This window comes from Gadus chalcogrammus, chromosome 8 (genome assembly GCF_026213295.1).
Source record: "Gadus chalcogrammus isolate NIFS_2021 chromosome 8, NIFS_Gcha_1.0, whole genome shotgun sequence".
In the NCBI taxonomy this organism is placed as follows: Eukaryota; Metazoa; Chordata; class Actinopteri; order Gadiformes; family Gadidae; genus Gadus; species Gadus chalcogrammus.
The window spans coordinates 7,784,212-7,798,863 of record NC_079419.1 but is presented as its reverse complement, the minus strand read 5'-3'; the positions used below and the strand labels follow the sequence as shown (position 1 = coordinate 7,798,863).

Sequence of the window (14,652 nt, the reverse complement as noted above, 5' to 3'; positions counted from 1 at the left end):
AATTTGTGAAAAAAAAGCCTAAAATGTACATGACTGTGTGTGTGCATATGTGCGTGCGAGCGTGAGGGCATGTGTTCGTGCGTGCGTGCTTGTGTGAGATATGAGCGTTTGTGTGGGAGTGTGTGTGAGGGTGTGTGTGTGTGGAGTCGTGTGTGTGCGTGTGAGAGTGTGTGGGAGGGTTTGCGTGCGTCTGTGAGGGTGTGCGCGCGCGCGTGTGTGTGTGTGTGAGAGCGTGTGTGTGTGTGTGTGTGTGTTAGCATGCAAAGCCCCAAACCGGTCACCTTGGTGCATGCTCGCTGTTGTGTTGTTGCACTTAACACAACGTCGAGCCGCAGCAGCAAAGTCACACCGGGGTCCTTCTCAAAGTGCTATATAGCTCAGCGGGACTAATAAAAGCCCTTTATTAGACGCTCACGATCTCGGAGAGACGCTGCCAAACTGCTCCCCGCGCCAGGCAACGGCTTCCCTTAAAAGGCCGGACGTGTAAAGTACAGGGAATTCATTAAGCAGAAGGCATACAGGGGCTCTGTTAATCCTCCCTGCTCCCTCCTCCGTAATAAGAATTATTAGAGCCCCCAGCAGCTTCTCCCATTGGAGTATCTCAGGACATAAAGTGCTGTCGGTCTGTCTCTGTTTGTCTGTTTGTGTGTCTGTGGGTCTGTGCGGTTGTGTGTGTGTGAAGGGGGTGGTTGTGTGTGTGATTGTGTGGTTTTTGGGGATATGTGTGTTCTGGGGTTTGTGGCTTTCTGTTTTGTGCGTACCTGCCTGTGCCTCTGCTTGTGTGTGTGTGTGTGTCTGTGTGTGTGGGTTTGTGTGTGTGTGTCTGTGTGTGTGGGTTTGTGTGCTTGTGGATGTGGACTTGTGGCTGTGTGGGTTTGTGGCTTCGTGTGATGTGCCTACTTGCCTGTGCCTCTACTTGTGTGTGTGTGTGTGTGTGTGTGTAATTGGAAACATAAATAGTTGTCCTGATGATCATCCAGAAGTAGACATACAGTATATTGTTTTTTAGAGTAAAAACAAATGTGTGTGTGTGTGTGCGCGGGCGTGCGTGCGTACGTGCACACTCTCCGCTTCCTTGTCTCGTGCCTGCGCGCAACAAGCAACAACAATGTGTGAATCAATACAGGAGACTGAACTAATGCGCAAATTACACCTACTCACAAAGACACACAAGACACACACACAGACACACAAACACACACACACACGTTCACGCTCCATCAGCCTGTCAGCCGCGACGGCTGAGGAACCACACTCTCAGGTGTAATAAAAAGAGGAAGCGTTGTGTGTCCTTGAGCACAGATTGGGGATTAGTCCTGTCATTCCTGACAGATCCCGGGGAACGGGAGGGAGGCTACAAAGTGTGTGACCGCTGTCTTGCATAGATATTAGCGTTTGTGTGGGGCGCCTGCCTGGGTATGTTTTAATAATAGTGGCCAGGAAAAGTGTGCTTTCCCGTCTCCAGACCAGCCACAGCCAGGCCAAGATGATGGTTATTCTTTGGTCAATGAGGCTGATGTGTTCATCAGTCTCTCTCTCTCTCTCTCTCTCTCTCTCTCTCTCTCTCTCTCTCTCTCTCTCTCTCTCTCTCTCTCTCTCTCTCTCTCTCTCTCTCTCTCTCTCTCTCTCTCTCTCTCTCTCTCTCTCTCTCTCTCTCTCTCTCTCTCTCTCTCTCTCTCTCTCTCTCTCTCTCTCTCTCTCTCTCTCTCTCTCTCTCTCTCTCTCTCTCTCTCTCTCCCTAGGGGGCTTTCTTGGCCCATTGCCTATTCACAGTGTGTCACTTAGCCCACCTGACTGCTGTGCTTCTGCCATGTTTGCTCCCAGGCTAATGTGGCTAATGGACGACGGCACAATGAAGTCATTAGGAGAGGTTAAGGAGCGCACTCAATCCACAGTCGCTCTTCTTGAGGAACATTGTAAGAGCTTTTCGTCACCACACTTGATCACTGCTATTTTAAATTTGAAGTAAGAATTAATCATTATTTGTATAATTTTTCTCACAGTAATACATGGAGTTACTATTTAGTCAATCACGATTTAATTGTATCCAAAGCAACTTACAGTGAATTCAGACACAAGGATAAAGTAATGTAGTTGGGCTAGGCATCTTACCTCCAGGTAGTGGGTTGTGGACATTAGGGGATCAAACCCAGTACCTAAGACTGGGAATCACCACACACACCCTAGTCACTAGAGTGACTTTCCCCTGAACCACATTTATCACCACTTTATGACCCTGATAATATGTAAAAAAAAAAAAAAATTGCCCTGTTTGCTAGCGTTTTTGACAGAGTGCTCTAATGAGATTTGTGGGCTGTTGGTTTAATGACACGAGCCCCGATAAGGCACGTAGTATTGATGACCAAATGCAGCCAGCGTTGGACGCCATGTGGGAAAATTAAGATTTTGTTTTGCAAACACGGCAATTAGGTTTTTAGTATATCACGGCACCAATATCAGGGCATGTGTACATTTATATGCATATTCAGATGAACATGCACACATTATTTTCTCATGAATATGAATGAAGCCAAAATGTGAGTTGCGGGTCCCAAGGCTGTCGTGTTTGCCGGGATAAAAAAGTTGTTTGGCTCAGCCATATCCAAGGCACACAACAGCAGCTCGTTGCTTACTCCCCAGTGTCTTTCTAGCCCTGCTATTCATTATTTCACCCCTCAGAGGGCGAAGACGAGGTCCCACTCTCCTCCTTTGTCCTCAGCAGTGAGGAGTACTAAACCACAAGAAAATTGTTGCAGTTTTTTGCAGCCTGATCATTTTTATTTTGCGCAGATCCTAAAGTAAGAATTACAGTGTTTGCATTTTAATCACTAAGCCCTTTTAATGTATATGTATGATGTATGACTTCCTATATAGGCGGGCATACAACATCACACACATACATTCAACGTTTTATGCAGTGTAATCATGAGTGGTGTCACTGTAAATCGCTTTGCATTAAAGCGTACTTACTTAATAGTATATAACCATGGCAGATATGAAACGACGAGCAACAACTAAAAGAACAGCAAATGTGGATGGATGATATACCAACAATCTCAACTGATAAACAACGATGTTCAAGAATATCTTTCTGTTGAAAAAGGGAGATTTGCATAACCTGGGAACTTTCCGGGAGGAAAATACACTATGTACACACTATGTAATGAAATACTGCAACTCTGGGCTCGGCTGTATATGGAAAAACACGCAGATGTCTAACCAAAATAAAAAACGCCAACAACCTTCACCATGTGGCACTTTATGTTTATCTCCCTCAGCTTCAGCGGCAAAGTAATTCTCTGGTCCCAAGGCTGGCTTCTCTTCTTCTTTGATTTGCCTCAGAATTATCCTGTGCGTAGTACAGTCTGCAGCCGTGTGGCTCTCTAATGCTGCCGTGCTGCAGTGGCCCTTTATGAGCCCGCGTGTAAAAAGTAACTTTTCTTTTAGTGTTTGCTTGCTCACTCCCTGCGCCTCTGTATATTATGTACAGTATCCATCATGTTTTAAGTGGCCATTGCTTAGCAACGCTCACTCTTACTTCCTGTGTTTTTTAGGCATTGTGCACGCACCGAACGCACACTGAATCCCACTCGCATACAAGGGACACGCATGCACAGAAACACACATGCACAGTCACACATGCACAGTCACACACATTCATCAACAAACTAGCACAGACAAACACGCACATACACTCACACATGCACCCTCCACACGCAGACACAGAGACACATCTACACAGACATCCAATGGGCACAGGCAGACACACACACACTGCACACACATGCACACACATCGACATACACATATTCATGCATTTCATACACACACATTTCACAAATGCACATGACTACATATGGTTGGGTGGTGTTTCTGGGTCGTGGTTAGTATAATGGCTGTAATCAATCATTGGCCAGTGTGTCTACAGCGCGTCTACCGTGTATGGTGTTTTAAAACCACACATCTCATTAGAAAGCTCCACTACTGGGAACCAGAGGAGGGCAGCGGCAGGTGTAATAGTGTCTGAGTCACGTTCTACCCACCTTTCTCGGCAGCCCCTGCCCTGTTACACCCGTATTCCCTTTCACACGGAAAAAAGGGATATGAAAAACATGAAATGTCTCTGGGAGGACCAGCAGGTACATGGCTACAAAGAGACTGTTGCTCGTGGCAGAAAAAGTGTTTACCAGCACTGCTGTGACATTGCTGCTGCGTTCTTTTGGAAGGACCTGAAGAGTGACTCATCTATTGGCCTGGAGTCTTACTTGAGTGTGCGTGTTTGTGTTTGTGTTTGTGTGCTTGGATGTTTGTGTGTGTGTGTGTGTGCATGGAAATAAGCGAGTGTGTGTGTTTTTATGTGTTAGGGTCGATGTTTCGAGCCGGAGTGTCAACATGTTTGGTTGTGTATGACAGTTTATTTTCTTCATTTCTTTTTCTTTCGGGGGGGGGGACGGACGGACGGACGGACGGACGGACTGTTTGTGTGATGGCGGGTGACCTTGAGCAGCACTAAAGGCTGATTGCGCCGAGTCCGGAGGGGTGCTGTGTGTGGGCAGACGGCAGCCTGGGAGACAGCGATAGCATCTTGTAGCGTCTTGGCAGGCGGAAGGGGCTTCTTCCACCCCGCTCAGAGAGGAGAGGGCTGGGGCCGCGGGGGAGCGCGTGCAGATGACCCTGGGATAGACAGCTGGCCGCCCGCTCTGAAAAGCATTTAATTGATGGTTGTGTTTTATTAGCGGGGGGGCGGTGTAAGGGGGGGCTTCATCACCTGACAGTGACTCAGCACGTTGTCGACAGAATGCCGTGTTAGTAATAAAGATTAGGTTTTCATTTCTTTCATCGCTCACCTTGGATTTTTGCTTTCTTGTTTGAATGCGGTAATTGATATTGATCAACAATTATAGATATAATTACCCCATGGAAATTGGCTCTTTTCTCCATTGATCGGAAAACAATAGATCGAAAGATGATCCTTTTGATAAAGTTTTAAATATATCCGTTCTACAGACACCTTTGCCAAAGTGACTTCCAAATGCATGAAAGTGAGGCGTTGAACGTATCAATATTCCAGTCTGCACAGGCCGCAAGAAAAAGATCCAAGCGCAGGCTTAAAGACTCGCCAAGTGGGAGTTGTTGTAAATCCTTTTTTTTTTTTTTTTTACATATTTATAAGTCTCTTCCACAAAAAGGTAGACAGGAGGCATGGGTAATTGTGCGTACACTAGACAGACATAGGCTCAAACAGAACACAGCTTACTGGGGATGAGGACAGGCGACAAAAGACACACACACACAGGGAACAAAACACAGACCCTAGCGAAAGTGTTTGAGTGGTTGAACAGATGCACGTCAAGCCAGGCACTCAATTAGAAGGAAACAAGCACTCACAAAACACAGAAGACAGAAAGGTTTGAGGAGGTAGCGACAAGCAGGCCAACAGAAGACAGATGAACAGGTGCTGGAACTGACAGAAAACAATACAGTTCTGCTAGTATTAGATCCTGGAACTAGTATGATATATTGTTATGTGTTCATCATCTCTTTATGTGTTACTCTGCTATCAATTAGGTTCCGGCTCATTAGTGTACGGCCCTGCCCTTTTCCTTCAGCCGAACATAAAAATAATTGATCCTCCTGGAAGCTGTTGCCTTGGTTTCCACATAGCTGTAGTCCAAGGACTTTTTGTTTCGCACAGTTGCCTCCACCTCTTTTAATATGGAAATGTACTCGTGTGCCTTTCTTACTAGTTAGGGATAGCGGTGGTTGGCAGTGTGTGTGTTTGCGTGTGTGTCCGTGCCCGTGTCTAACCGAGAGTGTGAATCTGCGTTCACGGTTGGTTTGATGTATCATAAACCACACACAAATCTTCTTGTAGCTTCTAAGTTCTTCTTCTTCTTCTTCTTCTTCTTCTTCTTCTTCTTCTTCTTCTTCTTCTTCTTCTTCTTCTTCTTCTTCTTCTTCTTCTTCTTCTTCTTCTTCTTCTTCTTCTTCTTCTTCTTCTTCTTCTCCTTCTTCTCCTTCTTCTCCTTCTTCTCCTTCTTCTTTTTCTCCTTCTTCTTCTTCTACTTCTTTTTCTTCTTCTTCTTCACAGATATAAACATGGCTGGGGAGCCCAAACCTTACAGGCCCAAGATCGGCTCCAAACGGCCCCTCTCCTCTCTCTACAGGTGAGTGGGGGGCCACACCGGCCCTGGTTAATGCTATACAGCGCATGAAACCTTCCCTTTGTGTGCGGTTTCCACTGAAGACACACTGAAATGCAGTACAATTCTCACCAAGGAAGTCAACAAATTGTTTCCACACCGTTACAAATTCACATTTTACCATTGACCGAGTTTCTGACAGTGAAACCACACGCAAACAATCGCTTTTTTACCGCACACTTGTCTGATGTTGTTTTCTCAGACGTGTCCAAGGGACTGGTCCGTTCATGCAGGGAAGACAGCGCATGACACTTTCCACTAGGTTTTAAAATCAAAATGACATCCGCTATACGGTTGCAACTCAGAAGAAGTGCTTTCAAATCTAGCCGGAATTGTCTAGATATATCATCAATAAAACAAGTCACAGATGTATCTAAGGGAGCTAGCATCGGGCATTTATCTGAATGTGAATATGTGATGCCTAAGAGACCGGGTGTATATTAAAAAAGTGAATAAATATTGAAAACTTTGAAATTGTGTTCAGTCCCGCGGCGTGTTCGGTTTGTCTGGTTAATAAATAAAATAAAACAAATAAATTGCATTTTGTGTCTCTCTCCACAGCGGCTACGAATTCGACTACGATTACTACAGAGACGATTTCTACAGCAGGTGTGTAGGAAATAAACAATCCGATGTCTGCTAAACCCTTTACACTTCCATCTCCTCCTGGAGATACTATGTCCTTCAGTTTATACATCACACCGTCGCCCCCCCCCTCCCCCTTTGTACATCAACAGGGACGGAGCAATAAATAAAAGCAACATTTTTGTTATCTAATTCTTTCAGGGGAACGGCAGAATTTCATCTGAGGCAAAGTTAGGGCATTACGCAGGGCATAATGAATGCCATTTCAGGAGGTAATTTTTATTCATTTCCACTGGGCTCGCTAATGATGCTTTTATCCGCATAGACGAGCCCTGGTAGCCTGATGATGGGTCCCCTGACTGGTCATTTGTGCCGTTAGGGCCTGCGATGATCCCTCCTCCTTCTGACATTTTCATCTGTTTGTTTACTTGCTCTCGATGCAGTGCCTCCCAGAAGTGTAATGATTTAGAGTCGGGGTATTATCGTCATTATGGGCGCTTTGTGAGACTCTGGGAAACAGGTTGCTCTTATTATTGGGTGAGCATGCCTTTTACTCGATACTTGTTTGTATGGATCCAGATCCCAGACAGATTTTTGTAAGCATGTCTATCGAGTGCCTTTTAAGAGCGTCTTGCGTTCGCCCCGAGAATAAGAATCAGCAGCAGGCTGGATGGGAAGCATTGGCTCGTGAAAGACCAAATTACAAAGATGTGCTTCGCTCTGCTCAAAGCGCTCATCCAGCCAAGATTACCACACCTTTCCTCCTCTGAACTCTTTATTCTGAAGATTGAACTTGAGATCATAGAGTGTCACGCAACACCCAACCAAAACGATAACAGTCGACAGATCAAGGGTTAATTTGCAAATGACATTAACAACATTACGTTACATTACATAACATTAAATACCGTTGTATATTGGATCAATGTGTTTACTTGGTAAAGAGGCAGCTCAGGGAAATAGCTTGTGGTCATGCTTTCCAGCCTCAACAGTCATACATGACATTACTGTTTTAATCACAGCTTGAAGTTCGTTCACACTTTGTTCAAGATGTGTTTGAGCAAAGAAAGAACCGATGACAGCGTAAAGGGCCGTTAGAGAAACATGAAAAACGACGAGAAATACTTTGGCAAAAATGATGACAAACATTTTGGGAAGGGGCCAAGAATTCAGAGTCTGTCCAGAAGCTGACCCTGAAACCCCACGTCCCCCCAGGCTGTTTGAGTACCACGGCCGGGGGGGGGGGCCCACGCGGGCCGTGATGCCGGTCAAGCGCTCCCGGGTGGTGGTCCCGTCCATACGCAGGGCCAAGTCCTCCTTCCCGGTCAGGACCTCTTCCACCTCCTCCAGCTCCTCCTCCGCCTCCTCCAACGCCACCGCCAGAGCACTCCACACCGAGTCCTCGGTGACCTCTCCTAAGCGTAGGTGTCCTTTCCTCTGCCTGCTTCTGTCTCTTGTTTCCATTTTTTCCAATTAATTTAAGTGGATGATTGGTCGGTTGCAATTATGTCCCATCACCTGCCTGCTATGTAATTGATTATAATAATAATAATGATTATAATAATAATACCTGTAAATTAATGTTGACATGTTTACCAATGTAATGTCAGCCTGGGTATAATACATTTGCGGCGTTAGTTAATCCGATGAATAAATAACAAACAACACTCATTAATAATGAATCCCTTCACACCCTCCATGTTTTCACTGTCCCACAACCCTCTCAAGGGCCGACTTCAAACACAGCTCACAGGATGCACATTATATGCAGATGAATGCAATAAACAATTACCAACGTGTTATGTTCTGCAAAAGCAGTGCTTGTTTTTGCTATTACTCACTTTGAGCATCCGCGTAATTGTGGCTAAGAGACAGTTGTTGTGATTTGGTCTGAGCTACTTTTTTTCCGTGTACACATTAATACGGGCCACTGTTTAATCACATGTGACTGTGTCTTGTCACAGTGAAAACAGACCAGCTCCTGACCATCAAGAAGGAACTGTCCCAGATCAAGACCAAAATAGACTCTCTGCTGGGGAGGCTGGAAAGATTTGAGCGACAACATCATGGGGATGCTGGTAAGATTTTATTATGCATATACATATCTATATATCTATATCTATATATATATATATACATAGAGATATACAGTATAGGTTTGGTGGCTGAACCCACTAGTACGCTAAACATGTAGATAATATACCAGAATGCTACATTTCATTACCTCTCTTCCCCAACCCGCTTTCCCTGCTCTCTTCACTGTCCTTTCCATAAAAGCAATAAAAAAGCAGCCCGGAAAATAAATTCAAAGAAAGAAAAAAGTTTGCAAACAGACGTGGGGTTGGAGAGGGGCTGTTTGATTGTGCTGAAGTGATTTCTGTCTGGCAGGGAACTCGGGAGACAAAGAGGAAGTGCTTTGTGTAGTCCTGTATCTGACAGGAAGGGCTCTCGTTGTCAAAGTAAAATATCCATTGATCGTTCCATTCCATTCTGCTATATTGGAAATTGAGGTCACCTTGTTCCGAAAGTCAAAATTGGCTGTTCCTTGCTTATTCTTCCCCTCCCTTTCTTTCTCTTTCTCTCTCCAACCCCGCTCTCTCTCTCCCTGCTTCTCTTCTCACATGCACTACAGTTATTCTCTTCTCCAGTATCTATTCATCTCTCCATCCCTCAATCTTTCTCTGTCTCATGTACTTTTGTTCCATCGGCCATTAAACCCGGGGTCGTACCTTGCCAGGCCCTGCAGCACAGCCGCACAGTGTAGTCAGTCAGCGTAGGTCAGGCTTACATCATGCGTTTCAGATCCTTTTTTTCACCCGCATTGGATCTACTCTAAACCCTCCTGCCACGAAAGGCTGCAAGCACGACGCTGGGTTGCATTGGGACACTATTGGACTTCTTGTGAGCAGTTACAGAGCAAAGCGACCGTGTGCCTTCTTTAAAAAAGATCTAACACCTATATATGAGAGCTTTTAGCAACAGAGGACGGGTTGGGTAATTCTTATTATTTTTTAGATTTTTCTTTTAGTGTTGTGTTAAATGTTCCCGATTGTGTTGAATCTTTTAAAATGTAAAGCACATTGAGCTGCAATCTGTGTATGAAAGATGCTATACAAATAAAGTTTATTTTTATTATTATTATTATCTGAACCATGCGCCTGGCACCCTCTCCCTCCTCCTGCAGAGACGCAGAGGAAGCAGGGGAAGGCGTACCACGGTCTCCGCGGCGACCCGCACGACCAATCCGGCGAGGAGGAAGGGGAAGGGGCGGGCGAGGTGGAGGCGGGGGAGATGACGGACGGCGGCGAGGACGAATACGAGGACGGCGCTCCCAGCGACATGGTGAATGGAGCGTGAGGGCATCTGCATGTATGTGTGTGCGTGTGTTCATGTGCATGTGTGTTCGTGTGCGTGTGTGTGTGTGTGTGAGCGGTAGTTTTAGTCAATATTTTTCTCCGTTACTTTTCACAGATATAGTGACGGCCAGGGTCAGTGACATAGGTCCACCCCATCCAGCCTTCTGCATGACTGAAACATAGTAGCCCACACCCTATGTGTAGACAATATCTGCCCCAGACCACATTTTAACAAATGTGGTCTAGATGGGATGGGTTGCAGGGAGGCCATCTCCCAAACAGTTAGGAGCAGACCGAGCACAGCTGTGGTCAGTGTGTGTTTCTTGTGTGTGTGTGTGTGTGTGTGTGTGTGTGTGTGTGTGTGTGTGTGTGTGTGTGTGTGTGTGTGTGTGTGTGTGTGTGTGTGTGTGTGTGTGTGTGTGTGTGTGTGTGTGTGTGTGTGTGTGTGTGTGTGTGCATGTGTGTTTCAGTTGGGCACAATGAGGGGCTGTTTATGTTCACATTAAGGGCAGCAGAGCATTACTAGCACAGTTCACAGAAGTAGTTAAAGTTTAGGGCTCAAGTTTGCAGTATTTGTAAATGACGTTCTTGTGGTTAATGTTCAGTGGTAACTGCTTATCAAAGAAATCAAAATGATTGGGTTTGTTCATTTAATTTGTATCAATTGGATTTTCTTTTTTATTGTTATAACTGTTTGACAGGCTTTATGTTTTCCTAGCATGAGCTAAGGTAACTCCTGTTACTCTTTTCTTTCTTTGTACTTTTTGCAGATAGAGAATCAAGTATCGGACATAGACAACTGAACCGGGTGAGAATTACATGCCATATACAAAAAGCTAAGTACAATGTGCACTCTGTATTTTTTCCTTTGTGGAAATAACAAAACATCCAAAAATCAGTCATACTTTGTTTTGTGTGTTTGAGCGTAAAATTGGATCTGATGCTAATCCATTCACCAAGATTTCAGCTTCGCTTAGACTTTAGATATAAATCTAAAGTCTGATTGTGAGACTAGTTTGAGAGTAACCTGATAGTATGGGAGAAAACGAATGGCCCTCGATGTAAGTGAAATATTACCACTTCATTTCCCCCAGCTTTCAAGTTAAGTCCCAATCCACCTATTACCATGATGTTCCAGTTTTATCCTCCACTCTCGTCTTGTAAATGGTCCTGTCGTTCTCCCGGTCTCTGGGCGTGAGAGACAAGAGAGAGAAGGCAGCGCTCTGGCAGTTATCTCTGATGACTGTCTGAGCCGCCACTAAGACGGGCTCTTCAGCGCCCTCCCTCCATTCCCATCAAGCGACGTTTAGATGTCCCTCAATTCATCTTTGTTCTCCTTTTTCTCTCTTCAGAAAAACCAATATCAATGTGATCGACTTTGTCTGACACGACCTGCCCTTTATTTCCCATTTGTCCTCAAGGGCCCGATATGGGATTTTGTATTTATTTATTAATTCAGCTCTGCTGTAGGTGATGATTGATTGCAAACATGATGCAATCAATCAGTTTAACAAAACCAAATTACCTGGTTTTGTTAAACTGGATGGAGATTAAGAGGCCAACTTGTTTTGTGCTTGTTTTACACGATTACTAACCCTGTCCAACTCAATCAATTCTGCTTGATGCACCCCCTGGACCAGCTGGTTAATATTCTGGACCATGTTACATATTTTTACTGCTTTCGTTCGGCGGGGTACTGATTAACATATAGATACAAAGCAAGCCTTCACTCAGGGCTTCTCAATGTCGGTGACTTCACTTGGTCTCGCTATGTAATGTAAGCATGTACTTGTCTTGTGTTGTTTTTTGTTTGATAGAGGTCTTACCAAGCGACGGGGAGGTCGAATGTGAAATTGAGATACCAGCAAAGCCTTCTGGATGAGGAATTTGCGCTTAAAGGAAAACAAAACAAATGATGACAAAAGGAAACGCTGAGAAAGGGACCTGTGAACATGTTTGTGCTTGTTTGCCTCTTTAAAAGACTTGCTACTATTGAGATGTGCTTTATTTAAATGAAAAAAGAGGCTAATTAATATTGTATTCCAGGCTATTGCAAAATCTGTTCCAAAAAGGGAAATCGAATAAAAACACAAAAAAATCCTTAATGTTTTATTTTATTCTGACTATTCTAATTTTATTTTTAAAGAACGATAAGGATCTGCCGTGGATCTGTCACGCTGAACCTATAATGGTCTGAACTGTGCATAGAATATGCAGTTCTAAGGGTAAGGAAATGAACCATTAAATGGCTTATTTTGTTTTTACCAAATTCCATTCTTCTTTTGCTATAATGTATTGAGGTTAAAGGATAAGGAAATATGAGAAGAAATGGGAAAAATGTTAGCGATTAAGAAAGACTTTCCATCATGTGAAGTGCTGCCACAATGTGAACCGTTTCATTCATACATTTTGCTGGACTATAAATATATACATATATATAATTTATTATATTTTCCGTTGTTCAATGTGCATCAATTCTGCAAAATACATTATAATTGTGGCTCATAGTTGTCAAGAGTGTGAGGAGAAGTATTTTTATGATAAGCATGTGAAAGATGTGATTATTATGTCTCCTTTGTATGTGTTGCGTCAGTTGTACAGCTGTGGATTAAAAACCAACAAACTGTTTTTGAAATAAAACAATCTCTGATCAAAATTGTATTTGAATACAAAGCAGGAGAATGAAATGTGCAACCACCAAATTAGGTTTCTGCCTTTGGGAATATTTTTGCATATTATGACTTACTAAATCTAACCTGTGTTATATTGAAGAACTGATCTGATTCAACCCCGAAGGCTTGAATACTGCCATCACTGTCTGAGAAATCTTTGTTCAACTCAATGGATATTACCTTACAATCAGTGCAACATTTAGATAGGATGTTTTACCCAGTCCTGGCTGGGACCTTAATCTCATTTATTGTTGCATAAAAAAAATTGTATAACCAAGTACCTGAAATTAAATTGGCATTCATAATAGTATATCTGCATAATTGATAACGTCCTTTATATGCTAGTTTGGAAAAGTGATGGCGGGACCTTTAGGCTACAGTATTACAAGGACAAATAATCCATGTGCATTAGAAGGAACAAAACGAACAAATGTGGACATTTACTCATACTTATGTTTGACATTCTATAAGTCGACATTCATGTTCAGATAAAATCAAGAAAAATACATTCAGGAACAGTTCAACCTACTTACGTGGTTAATTTATTATGGCTACCTCAACGGGGACCCTGGACCGTCACAACATAATGATTGCTTTAGGTTAAAATAAGCAACAAAAAAAGAAAAGAAAAGAAAACCGAATTCAAAAGTGCTGAAAGTGCTAACTTACAACTTAGGGTGAATGATTTATATATATATATATATATATATATATATATATGAATCCAATGCTCTAATGGAAATCATGAATATGTATTGATCCTGTTCTGGCGTTGCCCTTGAAAGGTTCCAGGACAGGGGGGTAGGGTGGGGGTGGTAAGTGGTGGCGAGGCGGCAACAGATGGTGTCTCTAATTCATTAGCAACATATCATCATTCCCCTAGGTTAGAGAGGCTTGGCTGTCTTTCCCGCAGGTATAAATTGAACCCCATCAGCCCTGGCCGGCCACCAGCTCTGCGGTGATCAGTCATGCAGCTCTACGCTAATTTGAACAATGTGTCCGCCGCTTGATGAAGTGAATCAATCTTCAACAATCTCGGTGGCGGCTGCCGCTGCGGCTGCAGAAATTATGAGTAAAATGGGGGTTCGGAGCAACACAACGCACCTGGGAGGTGCACATTACATGTCATCTATACACAGACACAATCTAGCGTGTGTTATGGCTTTAATGATAGAGAATGATAGCATAATGAGGGATGCGCTAATATACTTCTGAACACTTTTTTCCCCCCTCTGGATGCAATTATAAAGATGGAAGTGTCATGGTTAAAAATGGAGCAGGAACCGTTTCAGTAGGCTAAATATATAATCATTGCAGGCAGCAAACTCTTTCAATTTTTTGGTATTATTAAACATTATCCCAACTTTCAATTATGTAAATTGTTAATATTAATGTGTGTAAGTTAATAATATTTCCCATTCCCGCCCTGGACATGAATCAAGTCATAGGGTTATATTATCAATAGGCATATAAGCCTTTGGTTCTTTTGCTGAGACCAAGTGGAAAATAGATGTAAGGTTTATAGAAAAAGGTTAGGTAGACTATGATGTTTCGGTGCCTTCATTTAGTCTCAGAAAGATTATTTAAATCATAAATAATTCACTGTGTCACTATGATATATGGTTTGTTTGATTTGAACATAAGTCATGCTGTGAATTGATTAGGCTATCCGTCTAGATTTACATATGTGACATGATGTAAATTAATTTATGCTATGCTTTATTAGACCACATGATATCCAAGCTAACGACGGTGTGCAGGTGAGGTTTTTTCGAAGTTTTGCGTCACAGTTGCGAAAATTAGACGTTATTTGACCAAAATGTAACAAACTGAGGC

General features: G+C 43.3%; 1 protein-coding gene across 1 annotated transcript in view; it reads left to right on the top strand.

The window, feature by feature from the left end:
- Positions 1-12,827, top strand: part of LOC130388105 (RNA-binding Raly-like protein) — a 35,684-nt gene extending 22,857 nt beyond the window's left edge. The window contains exons 3-9 of the mRNA XM_056597441.1: positions 6,092-6,167; positions 6,765-6,812; positions 8,004-8,159; positions 8,751-8,866; positions 9,973-10,130; positions 10,915-10,952; positions 11,962-12,827. Of these exons, the coding sequence (XP_056453416.1) occupies positions 6,092-6,167; positions 6,765-6,812; positions 8,004-8,159; positions 8,751-8,866; positions 9,973-10,130; positions 10,915-10,947 (587 nt within the window). The 3' untranslated portion in view covers positions 10,948-10,952; positions 11,962-12,827. The remainder of the gene's footprint in view (positions 1-6,091; positions 6,168-6,764; positions 6,813-8,003; positions 8,160-8,750; positions 8,867-9,972; positions 10,131-10,914; positions 10,953-11,961) is intronic.
- Positions 12,828-14,652: the final 1,825 nt, after the last annotated feature.